This window comes from Trichosurus vulpecula, chromosome 9, assembly GCF_011100635.1.
Source record: "Trichosurus vulpecula isolate mTriVul1 chromosome 9, mTriVul1.pri, whole genome shotgun sequence".
NCBI classification, from domain to species: Eukaryota; Metazoa; Chordata; class Mammalia; order Diprotodontia; family Phalangeridae; genus Trichosurus; species Trichosurus vulpecula.
In genome coordinates this window covers 6,078,601-6,092,061 of record NC_050581.1, presented here as the reverse complement: position 1 = coordinate 6,092,061, position 13,461 = coordinate 6,078,601, and the positions used below count along the sequence as shown (strand labels likewise).

Below are 13,461 nucleotides of genomic sequence, written 5' to 3'. Positions count from 1 at the left end.
TCGCAATAAGACCTAGGGCTTTGGCCTCCTGAGATTAGTGAGGATAGAAATCTGGTGGGCTTGAAAGGAAAAGGGAAACTCCTGACTCCTGAGGCTCCAAAGAGTCTCCAAGGAGTGTTGGAAGTAGGGAGGTTCAACCCTATCGTGCTGGAAGCCTCTTTCTTACAGCCTCTTGCTGTTGGGAGTCAGGGCATTCTGGGAATAGTTCCTGTTAGTGGCTAAGATTCCTATAATAGCTATTCTTATAGATGTTCCGCCAAGGACAGGGAAAGTGACTGTAGTGCAGAGTTTTGAGGTTGGTAATGACTGAGTATAGTAGGAATTCCACCAGCAAGTATAGTTAGGAGCATGTAGCTGCTGGTTACTATAGGTCTTGGTATAGCAGAATGTGAGAATTGGAGTTGAAGTCAGGAAGACTTAAGTTTGAATCCTACCTCAGTCACTTGGTAGCCAGTATCCCTAGACTAGTAACTTAACATCTCTTAGCCTGGTTTTCCTCTTCTGTCAAATGGGGATAATATATCTGTAGCACTTAGCTGATCTTGGATCAAATGAGATAAATGTAGGTAAAGTACTTTGTAAATTTTAAAGTGCCATATAAATGTCAGTGTTAGTATTATTATCATAATCATCCCATAGCCTGCTACTTATGTGCTTAATTAACTAATGCCTAAAATCCCTTTTCCCCTCTGACCTTTTGATATTCACAACCTGTGAATTCTCATTCTTGGGTCTTTACCACCATTTTTTGTTCTTTCTTTAGGGAAGGGCTTCATAACCTGGGATCCATGCCCTCCCTCCATCCCCTCCCCTATCAAGAGTTGATAAATAGATTTTAGGGGGTTCATGAACTTTCATAGGAAAAACATTTTATCTTTATTTTTACTAACCTCTGCTAACTAAAATATAGCATTTCCTTCAATTACTAAAAAACATTATTACAAGAAGGGGTCTTTAGGCTTTACCAGAATGCAAAAGGTGGTCCATGACACAATAAAAATGTTAGGAGCCCTTGCTCTAGGGCTTTTAAGGTGCCAATGGTGAATGTAGAGATCTAGAGCTTATTTTGTCCATAAGAAATTTAAGCAGTCATACAGCTTTACTGTTATCAGTTCCTTATATCATTTCTTATCTCCACTGTTCTAACCTTTTCTTCTCTTGCCACCAGCTGTACTAACCTTCCACAGTTACAGGAAATGACTTAGCCACTGACTTCACTGAGAAAATTGAGACCATGCAATTAGAATTCCCTCAGCTCCCTTCCTCAGCCCTATCCCCCATTTTTAGGCAGAGAATTTTTTTAAAAAACACAATCACAATTCACAGCTATAGATTGCTTTGATGCTTACAAAGTATTTTTGGATCATTCTATTCTTGACACTAAATGCCCTTCCACTACATCTTACATTTAAAAAAAAATCAGTCATCAACTATCACAAATATCTCAAAACACAAAGAATTAGGAAGGCAACCATATGAGAAACTGAACCTCCATCACATGCAGTGTTATATTATTTTTTAAAAATATACATATGCACTTATACATATTTATGCACATACATTTAAGTAAGTTTAACAAGTAACAAATTTTTGATCCCTGAGTTCAAAATATAACCTCAGAAGTTTACTGTGTGACCCATAGCAAGTAACTTACCCTCTGCGTCAGTTTCCTCAACTGTAAAATACAGATCATAATAGCTTCTACCTTACAGATTTGTTGTAAGGCTCATATGAGGTAATACTTATTAAGCACTTAGCATAGTACTTAGCACGTAGTAAGAGCTTAATATTCTTCCCTTCTCCTTCACTTCCTTTTATTTTATATTCTGCTTCTTTATTTAAGGTAATATTTCAATTAATTTTAGTTGAATCTCTCAGGTTCTTTAAGTAAACTATCATGTCCACAAATAGTAGAAATTTTGTTTTATCTTTGCCTATGCATATTCCTTGGATTTCATTTACTTTTCTTATTGCTGTTGCTAGCATTTCTAAAACTATAAAAATAAAATGGTGACAACAGAGTCTGCTCTGTTTTACCCTTGATCTTATTGTAAAGGCTTCTAGTGTTTCCCCACTACAGATTATTCTAATATTTGGTTTTTCATAGATATGTTTACCATTTATAGGAAAGGTCCATTTATTCCTATGCTTTCTGTTTTTTAAAACATATATGAATATTATGTTTTGTTGACTTTTTTCTACATTTATTGATGTGATCACAATTTAAAAATTATTTTGCTGTTAAAATGGTCTGTTACATACAGAGTTATATTTTTCCTAATCTTTAATCATCCCTGAATTTTTGGTATAAATCTAGCCTGCTCATGGTAGATAATCTTTTGAATGTGTTGCTATAGCCTTGTTGTTAATATTTTATTCAATATTTTTGCATTAACATTCACTATATATATTAATTTTTGACTTTTCTTATCTTATTTATCTCTCCTTAGTTAAGATATCAAGATCATATTTGTTTCACAAAAGGAATTTTATAGGATGACTTCTTTTATTTTTCCTAACAACTTGTATAATTTGGAGTTAATTATTATTTGAACATTTGCTAGAATTCACTTATAATCCATCTGGGCCTGTATTGTTTTTCTTGGGAGTTCTTTTGTGTTTTATTTCAATTTCTTATTCTGAGATTGAGTTATTAATTTATTTTTTTGTTTCTTTCATTTTTTTTATTTGTAAAGTTTCATGTATTTCTTTTAAGTTGTCTGCTTTACTCACCTATAAATGGGCAAAGTGATTTCTAACAATTTCTTCTATTTCCTTTTCATCACTTACGATTTATCTTTTTTTTTTAACTTTTGATGTTGGTTTTCCTCTTAAAAAACGACTTAGCTAATGGCTTGTCCATTTTATTAGTCTTTTCAATTATCCAACTCCTGGCTTTATCTATTCATTGTATTTTGTGCATGTTTTAAATGTTTTAAATTATAAAGCTTGCTGTAGTTTTATGGGAAAGCAAAAAATGTAACGATGCTTATTGGTGAAAACCTTCCGTAATTCCTTAAAACCAAGATGGCATTACTTAGGTTCATAGTTAAACTGCATTTCAGGTACATACATAATAATACAACTAGGCTATATTTTAGAACTTCCCTTGTCATAATAAATGAAAATAAATCATCTACTCATTAGTCCTAGACTGCTTTTTGCCTAACTCATTAAAAAGGCAACATTAAATGTTCAAAAGTTTTACATTTGCCATTGAAAGGTAAAATCTCTACAGTAACACTGAATGTGCTGTCTAATAACATGTTCGCACATTAGCAGTTTGAATGATGATGCTAATCAGGGTTACCTTTGAAAAATCCAGTTGTTGAATATCAAACTGGACAGTCATCAAAAACCTAAATGGGGTATTTGGTATTCACTGAACAGAACTGAATGAATCTAAGCCTTCACAAGAAAAGGTCAGTTGTCTTCACTAAGATTTTACTTTTGAAGTGTATATAGCTTTTCTACTGTAGTCTTTTTGTCACGCTTCCTCAGCTATAGAGGTGACCAAGTTCTTGAAGGTGATGGCAGTTCTCATGCACCCTCCTAAACTGGAAAGGCATCAGGTCCAGCTCAGTAGTGGACTATGTGTTGTTTGTTTGTAGACCAGCTAAGCACGGGGGCTCGTTATTGTACACTTGGCCATCAGATGGTGATTTATTTTTTAGCCTCAGCCATTTGAGGAAAGGTGCCTACAAAAGAAGAGCTGTTGCTTTTCTACATCAGTGGAGAAAATATCCACCAGTGAAATTCCTAATCTTAAGTATTAAATAGGTTTATGTGCTGGTTCTGTTCTTTAGAACCTCATAAAATGAATAATTCTTTCACCTTATAGTTCTTCAGATATTTTAAGGCAGCTATGAAGTCATCCCTCAAGTCTTTTCTTCTCCAGACTAAACATTTCTAGTTCCTTCAAACATTTCTTCTATCTCATCTCTTACATCTTTTTAAGCCCCACAGAATTCACCCTCTAGCTTTGCTTTGCCTTGTCAGTGTCTTTTAATGCATGTCGCCCAGGACTGAACAGGCAGTCTCATCACATTGCTATTGACTCACAGAGCTTGTAGTCAACTACAAAAAGTATTTTTCACAGGAATGACAGTCTAGCTATACTTCTTCCATCCTGTAATTAGGTAGCTGATCTTTTTAAATTTCATTGCAAAATTTTATATGTATCAGTTTTGTTTTTCCTTATTTAGTTTTGGGAAGCAATATGATATAGCAGAAAAGAATATTGGACCTGGGGTCGAGTCCCCAGGGTTAAATCTTGCCTCACGTAGTAGTTGGTATATCATCACTTGGTGACTCTGAGGCTTTGGGCCCCTAAGTATAAAATTAGAGAATCATTGATCTAATGATCAAGGTTGTTAGAAAGAAAATGCTTTGTAAACCTTAGAACACTATGGGTAAAGAGGTGTTGTTATTTTGTTTACCTAGCTGGGAAATGGCATCCTTCCTTACATGCTTATCAACATCCTAATAATCCTTCAAAAACAGTGGTCAAAATCTCACCTCCTGTTTTATTCACTTACTGCTCTTATCCTTCTCAGAATTCTTTAGAGACCTATGGCTATCCATGTTGTGCCAGGTTTTGTATTTTTGAATTTTTTTTTTAATATTGTCTACCCAAGTCAATTGTTAATTCCTTAAGGACAAGAACTATGCCTTATCTTCTTTTTATATCCTTTATAAAACCATAGAGTTCTTAGTACATTGTAGGCACTTGGTAAATAATTTTTAATATATTTCACTTCGAAGGAAAGTAAAATGTGCAAATTCACTAGGGCTTTGGGTGAGTCATTTTATTTCTCTCTGGGCTTGAGATTCTTATCTGTAAAAATGAGATTGATACTTAAACCAGGGAGAATCAAAACAAAAAGAAAACTATAGTCTCACATTCCTAGTGAACATTGACATAAAAATTTTAAATAAATTATAAGCAAATAGACTAAAACAAAATATCAGAATTATACATTATGACCAGGTTGGATTTATGCCAGAAATGTAAGGTTCATTCAATATTATGAAAACTACAAATATAATAGATCATATTAATGAAAAGAACAATAAAAATCACATGATTATATTAATAGGTGAAAAAAGACTTTTGATAAAATATAACACCTATTTCTATTAATTTAAAAAAACATAGGAATAAATGGACTTTTCCTTAACGTGTTACGTACTATCTGCCTGAAACGAATAGCCAGCATTATATGTAATAAAAATAACTTAGCAGCCTTTCCACTAAGATCAGAAATAAAGCAAGGATATTCATTATCACCATTACTATTTGATATAGTTAGTCAGTCAACCAGTAAGCATTTCAGTCCTGCTGTGTGCCAGGCACAGGGCTAAATGCTGAGGATACAAAAAAGGGGGAAAGCAGGCCCTGCTTTCAAGGCTAATGGGGGTAGACAACGTGCAAACAAGATATAGATAGGATAAATAGGAGGTAATCACAGAGGGAAATGTTAAATTAAAATACTAATAAAGCACTTTAAACTTTAGACTCAAATCAAACAGAACAATTTCATTTGATATCTGTCCATGACATTTCTAGTTTGGAAAGAGAGTTGTCCAAATGGACATAGGCTCCAGTGCTATGCAATATGACTCTCTTATCTCTGTAAGATTTCAGGTAATGTTTAAAGGAATTTTGAATAAGGAAAAGATCATAATATGTTAAAATAATTTGGGGTTTAAGTTCCAAAATAGTTAGTTCTTAGTTCCTTCCTAGAATACTTCTCCTTAAGAGTCCCTTCCTGTGATCAGTAGTTTAGGCTTTAATTTCAAGAGAATAGACACTGCCATTAGGTGGTTCCTGGTGGTGAGGAAGTTATCGTATCACTTACATAAGAGTTTAGTTTCCTTATCACTCTCACTCCATTTCAGAGGAAGACTCATGCCCATTTTCTTTCTACTTTTCTAAAAAGAAAAGTTTGGAAAGGACTTTAAGCTAGAGAAATCTTATCTTTAATATTTCTAGAGAAATTAAAAAGAGTTTTTAAAATATGCTTATTCAAAAGGCATTAACATTAATGGGGATCCAGAAAGGCTTTTGTGCAGGTGAGATTTTGACTGGGGAAGCTAGTAGGCCAAAATGAAGAGAGAGAAAATTCCAAGCACAGGGGTCAACCAGTGAAAATTCAGGGAGTTAAGCGATGGAGTGTCTTGCTACAGCAGGTAGGCCAAACTGATTCTTAGAGTACATGGAGGGGAATAAAATAGAACACTGGTAAGAGAAAACCAGGCTATAAAGGGCTTAAAAAGCCAAATGGACTATTTATTTTGAACTCTTTTCTTTATTTAATATATTTAGTTTTCAGCATTGATTTTCACAAGAGTTTGAATTACAAATTGTCTCCCCATTTCTACCCTTCCCCCCACTCCAAGATGGTGTATATTCTGGTTGCCCTGTTCCCCAGTCAGCCCTCCCTTCTGTCATGCCACTCCCCTTCCATCCCTTTCTCCCTTCCTTTCTTGTAGGGCAAGATAAATTTCTTGCCCCATTGCCTGTGTATCTTATTTTCTAGTTGCATGCAAAAACATATTTTTTTTTGTTTTCCAACATCTGTTTTTAAAACTTTGAGTTCCAAATTCTCTCCCTTCTTCCCTTCCCACCCACCCTCCCTAAGAAGTCAAGCAATTCAACATAGGCTACATGTGTATCATTATGTATAACCCTTCCACAATACTCATGTTGTGAAAGACTAACTATATTTTGCTCCTTCCTAACCTATCCCCGTTTATTGAATTTTCTCCCTTGACCCTATCCCCTTTTGAAAGTGTTTGTTTTTGATTACCCCCACCCCCATCTGCCCTCCCTTGTATCATCCCCCCCCTTTTTTTATCTTCTTCCTTCTTCTTTCCTGTGGGGTAATATACCTAATTGAGTATGTATGGTATTCCCTCCTCAGATCAAATCTGATGAGAGCCAAGATTCACTAATCCCCGCCTCACCTGCCTTCTCTTCTCTTCCTACAGAACTGCTTTTTCTTGCCACTTTTATGCGAGATAATTTACCCCATTCTATCTCTCCCTATTTCCCTCTCTCAATATATTCCTCTCTCATCCCTTAATTTGATTTTATTTCTTTTAGCTATCTTCCCTTCATCTTCAACTCACCCTGTGCCCGCTCTCTCTCCATATATATATATATATACATATATACATATATACATACATACACACTCACATATACATATATATACATAAACATATATATGCATATTCCCTTCATCTGCCCTAATACTGAGGTCTCATGAATCATACACATCATCTTTCCATGTAGGAATGTAAACAAAACAGTTCAACTCTAGTAAGTCCCTTGCAATTTCTTTTTCTTGTTCTTTTTCTTGATTACCTTTTCATGCTTCTCTTGATTCTTGTGTTTGAAAGTCAAATTTTCTATTCAGCTCTGGTCTTTTCACTGAGAAAGCTTGAAAGTCCTCTATTTTATTGAAAGTCCATATTTTGCCTTGGAGCATGATACTCAGTTTTGCTGGGTAGGTGATTCTTGGTTTTAATCCTAGCTCCATTGACCTCCGGGATATCGTATGCCAAGCCCTTCGATCTCTTAATGGAGAAGCTGCTAGATCTTGGGTTATTCTGATTGTGTTTCCACAATACTCAAATTGTTTCTTTCTGGCTGCTTGCAGTATTTTCTCCTTGATCTGGGAGCTCTGGAATTTGGAGACAGTATTCCTAGGAGATTTCTTTTTGGGATCTATTTGAGGAGGCAATCGATGGATTCTTTCAATTTCTATTTTGCCCTGTGGCTCTAGAATATCAGGGCAGTTCTCCTTGATAATTTCTTGAAAGATGATATCTAGGCTCTTTTTTTGATCATGGCTTTCAGGTAGTCCAATAATTTTTAAATTATCTCTCTTGGATCTATTTTCCAGGTCAGTGGTTTTTCCAATGAGATATTTCACATTGTCTTCCATTTTTTCATTCCTTTGGTTCTGTTTTATAATATCTTGATTTCTCATAAAGTCAAATGGACTATTTTATATTTAACTCTGGAAGCAATAGGGATCCACTGGAGAGTACTGAATGAGTAGGAGGAGTGTGTGTGTGTGTGTGTGTGTGTGTGTGTGTGTAAGACAGTCACACCTGCTCTCTAGGAAGATAAATTTTACAGCTGAGTGTACTGGAGTGTGCCTCTGCCCACTTGAGGCAGGAAAACAAACCAGGTTACTCAATAGTTCAGTTGTGAGGTGATGAGGGCCTGCATCAGGACAGTGGCCGTGTCGGATAAGAGAAGGGAGGTATATGAGAATGTTATGAAGTAGACTTGGAAGTTGATTAGATGTAGGAGATGAGAAGGAGTGAGAAGCAGAGGATGACACCTGGGTTTCCAGCCTGACTGAGAGCATGGTGGCACTCTCCACAGTAACAGGGAAATTAAGAAGAAAGAAAGGTGTTGGGAGAAAGATAATGAGTTCCTGTTTGGAATGTTGAATTTGAAGCATCCAGTTTGAGAAGTACTAGTCAATAGCGGGTGCGAGACTGAAGGTTGGGAGAGAGATTAGGGCTGGATAAGTAGAGACAAGAATCATTAGTATAGAGATGATAATCCAGTTCATGGGAGCTGATGAAGTCACCAAATGAAAAGGGAAGGCTCAGAACAGAACTTTAGGAGATACTCATGGTTAGTGAGAATGACCTGGATTAAGATCCAGCAATGGAAACTGAAAGGGTTAGGTCAAACAGGTAGGAGGAGGACCAGGGAAGAACAGTATCACAAAAACCCAGAGAGAAGAAATGATTGAGGAGGAAGAGTGTGCTAGAAATGCTAGCTGTAGCAACTAGACAGGAAAAGGAAACTGAGGGAATAAGTGTACGTGGTTCAGTGGATAGAGCATTGGACCTAGAATCAGGAAGACTGGACTCCAAATATGGCCACAGATACTTACTAGCAATGTGACCCTTTTGCAAGTCATTTCACCCTGTTTGCCTCAGTTTCCTCGTCTGTAAAACGAGCTGGAAAAGGAACTGGCAAACCATTCTATTATCTTTTGCCAAGAAAACCCCAAATGAAGGTCATGAAGAGTTGGGCACGACCAAAATGACCAAGCAACAAAAGCTGCTATTATAGTTTAAGAAATTACCTTTTAGATCTGTGAGTAGAAGAGAGCATGATAAAACAAAGGTCAGAGTGAACCACAGAAGATAAAATGGACAATTTGATACAAAACCAACGCAGCTAAAATTAGAATGGAAATGGGAAACAGGAAACTGTTAAAAAAAATCTTTGTAGAAAGTTTCTCTAGTAATTTCCAAGAGGTATGAGGAACTGATTTAGATTTTAAAAAGTAAAGCCATTAAATGGTCAGAAGTTATTCCTCTAAGTATTTTTTATTCCAAAGAAATCCAAGCTACGTACTAATAGTGATATGTAAGAATTCCCTGAATCACTAATGTTGCATGAATTTTCTTATTAGTTCAACTAGTTGACACCAGTAAGCCAAAACAAATCAAAGGAACAGGTTTTATCATACTAAGAATGTGACACACCCCACCAACAGTTGATGGGATTGGGTGTCATTCAAAATTCAGCTACCAGTATTTATATATTACATGAAACAAAGAAAAAAAAGATGGCTGCTTACTATTGGTCAGCAGGTTATACAAAGAAAAAAGTGTGCTTGTTTAGGATAATGTATGTCATCAGCTACAGGAGATAGATAAAGGATGTATCCTTGTTAGTATAGTTATTTTCACTAAATCAAAGGGTACCTGTCAGAAGTGATAAAAAGGGGGACATTCAAGAGACCCAAATCTTCTTTGTTTTTTAGAAAAACAAAAAGCGATTAGTCTTTTTGTACCAATTAGAGAAGCAAAGAAGACACTGAAGGGAGCCAGCTGTTGCAGCTGACCCTGCAGTTCGTGCAGAGGCTATACATAGCAAAATATACAAAACAAAATGGAGTCAATTACCATTCTCTCCAAAAATTCTCTTTCAACAAACATTAAGCCATACATTTTTTTATGCACCAATCAGATGGGCAAAGTTGACAAAAAAGAAAAATGACAAATATGGGAGGGTCTGTTGAAAAGCAGGCACAGGAACAAACTTTGTGGAGCTATGAATTGGTCCAGCCATTCTGGAAAGCAGTTTGGAATTATGCTGTAAAGGTCATTCAGTTGTGCATGGCCTTTAGCCCATGGTATTGCTAGTCAGCCAGAGAGATCAAAGAAAGAAGTAAAGGACACCACCACCACCACCACCCATAGGGAGAGGACAGAGGAAGAAGTGGTAGGTAGGTGATAACATGTTTGTTAATATAAACCAATTAAATTTTTATAAATAATGTGTTGTGGATATATCCCAGAGTTCAACGCTCTCTCCTTCCTTCTGCTGTGGCTGCCATTGGGGCTACGCGCCGCAGCCATGGCCATCCGATACCCCATGGCCGTGGGCCTCAACAAGGGCCACAAAGTTACCAAAAACGTTTCGAAGCCGCGACACTGCCGCCGCCATGGGCGCTTGGCCAAACACACCAAGTTTGTGAGAGATATGATCCAGGAAGTGTGTGGATTTGCCCCTTATGAGAGGCGTGCCATGGAATTGTTAAAGGTCTCTAAGGATAAGAGAGCCCTTAAGTTCATCAAAAAAAGGGTAGGAACTCACATCCGGGCCAAGAGGAAGAGAGAGGAGCTCAGCAATGTCCTAGCTGCCATGAGGAAGGCTGCTGCCAAGAAGGACTAAACTGGACCCTGCCAATCTTTCCCACTTACCCAATAAAGATTTGACAAATAAAAAAAAAAAAAGGTGGAGTGGTATAGTCTCTAAGGTCACTTCCATCTCTGATAACTGAGTGAACTACTTGGAAATACAGAGCTGTGGAACTAGAGAATGATAGTTCTATTAGCCATAAAGGAGTATTGTTCTATAGAAGAGCTACAGAACAAACATACTCTGAAATAGCCAAGCTCTTTTACATGTAAAAATTGACCATGTTCATAGCATTCACGTTGATCAGACTTCTTGTCCTCCAACAGTACTCCAAGCCATGGCCAGAACTGTTTCCTATCTATCCATATTATTTTCCTCCTTCAGGCCCTACTGTGGTTTTTGGTTATACCAGGGAACAGACTGAAGACCTTTGCCTATATGTAAAGCTCTTCAAAAGCCCTACTTAAACTATTTCACCTCCCTGACTTTCTCTTCTATTCTGCCCCCTCTGAGACCAATTTAAACCCACCTACATCTTCATGCCATCCTATTCCCACAGTTCATGAAACCACTGTATCTTACTGCTTCATAAACCTTCTCCAGATCAAGCAGCTAATCAGAGCAGGAGTGGAGAGATCGCTTTGCTGGCACTGAGGCAAGGTTCTCTTGCTTTCCCCTGCTTGGATCTGGGTTGTGGTCCTGGTTGGCGGTTCTTGGGGGAGGAGGAGCACTGGTATGGCAGAGCTTTGTGGTGGCTATGGAGAGGGAGTCCTACTGGTGGTTACATGACAGAAAAGGAGTGCCTGCACTCACAGACCGGAGCACAGGCCAGGAGAGGAGCATCACACCACCTCAGAATAGAAGTAGCTCTGAAAACAGCAGCACAAAACCCCTGAAGCTTGGGATAAAACACTCTCTACTCTGAAAGCAGTCATACCCTGACAAAAAGCTCAAAAGTCAAGAAATTTGGCTGGGAAAATGAGTAAGCAGCATAAAGGACTCAGACTATAGAATATCAAAACATACAGCCAGAAGAAGTCAACAAAGTCAAAGAGCCTACATCAGAAGCCTCCAAGAAAAATACAAAATGGTCTCAGCCCATGGAAGAGCTTAAAAAGGATTTGTAAAATCAAGTAAGAGAAGTAAAGGAAAAATTGGGAAGAGAAATGAGAGTAATGCAAGAAAATCATGAAAAACAAGTCAACCACTTGCTAAAGGAGACTCAAAAAAATACTGAAGAAAATAACACCTTAAAAAATAGACTAACCCAAATGGCAAAAGAGCTCCAAAAGCCAATGAGGAGAAGAATACCTTAAAAGGCAGAATTAGCCAAATGGAAAAGGAGGTCCAAAAGACCACTGAAGAAAATAATGCCTTAAAAATTAGAATGGAGCAAATGGAAGCTAGTGACTATATGAGAAATCAAGAAATTATAAAACAGAACCAAAAGAATGAAAAAAATAGAAGACAATGTGAAACATCTCATTGGAAAAACCACTGACCAGGAGAATAGGTCCAGGAGAGATAATTTTAAAATTATTGGACTACGCGATAGCCATGATCAAAAAAAGAGCCTAGATATCATCTTTCAAGAAATTATCAAGGAAGACTGCCCTGATATTCTAGAACCAGAGGGTAAAATAGAAATTGAAAGAATCTACCAATTGTCTCTTGAAAAAAATCCAAAAAAGAAAACTCTTAGGAATGTTGTAGCCAAATTCCAGAGTTCCCAGGTCAAGGGGAAAATATTGCAAGCAGCCAGAAAGAAAAAATGCAAGTATTGTGGAAACACAATTAGAATAACACAAGATCTAGTAGTTTCTACATTAAGGGATTGAGGGGCTTGGAATATGATATTCTCGAGGTCAAAGGAGCTAGGATTAAAACCAAGAATCCCCTACCCAGCAAAACTGAGTATAATACTCCAGGGCAAAATATGGATTCTCAATAAAATAGAGGGCTTTCAAGGATTCTCAATGAAAAGACCAGAGCTGAATAGAAAATTTGACTTTTAAACACAAGAATCAAGAGAAGCATGAAAAGGGTAAATAGGAAAGACAAATCATAAGGGACTTACCAAAGTTGAACCATTTTGTTTACATTCCTACGTGGAAAGATGACATTTGTAACTCATGAGACCTTTCTCAGTATTAGGGTAGTTGAAGGGAATATATATAGACAGAAGGCACAGGGTGAGTTGAATATGAAGGGATGATAGCTAAAAATAAAATAAAATTAAGGGTTGAGAGAGGAGTATATTGGGAGAAGGGGAAAGAGAGAGGTAGAATGGGGTAAATTATCTCACATAAAAGTGGCAAGAAAAAGCAGTGGTAATGGAAGGAAAGAGGGGGTAGGTGAAAGGGAATGAGTGAATCTTGCTCTCATCGGATTTCACTTAAGGAGGGAATAACATACACACTCCATTGGGTATCTTATCCTACAGGAAAGTAGGGGGCAAGGGGATAAGCAGGGGATAGTAGAAGGGAGGGCAGATTGGGGGAGGAGGTAGTCAAAAGCAAACAATTTTGACAAGGGAGGGGGTCAAGTGAGATAAGTGAATCAAGGGGGACAGGATAGGATGGAGGGACATATAGTCAGTCTTTCACAACATGACTATTATGGAAGTGTTTTGCATAACGATACATGTGTGGCCTATGTTGAATTGCTTGCCTTCTCGAGGAGGGCAGGTGGGGAGGGAAGAAGGGAGAGAATTTGGAACTGAAAGTTCTAAAAACAAATGTTTAAAAAAAAGTTGTTTTTACATGCAACTG

The 13,461-nt window shown here is 37.2% G+C and overlaps 2 protein-coding genes across 3 annotated transcripts in view; both read left to right on the top strand.

The window, feature by feature from the left end:
* Positions 1–13,461, top strand: part of SLC44A1 (solute carrier family 44 member 1) — a 218,154-nt gene that overhangs the window by 87,414 nt on the left and 117,279 nt on the right. The window lies entirely within an intron of this gene.
* On the top strand, positions 10,397–10,785 carry LOC118830984 (60S ribosomal protein L36-like). Its single transcript, XM_036738124.1, has one exon. The coding sequence runs from the start codon at positions 10,406–10,408 to the stop codon at positions 10,721–10,723; it is 318 nt and encodes a 105-aa protein (XP_036594019.1). The 5' UTR covers positions 10,397–10,405; the 3' UTR covers positions 10,724–10,785.

Excerpts from the sequence above, each read along its gene's own strand:
- LOC118830984 (XM_036738124.1), top strand. The coding sequence starts at position 10,406 with ATGGCCATCCGATACCCCATGGCCGTGGGCCTCAACAAGGGCCACAAA.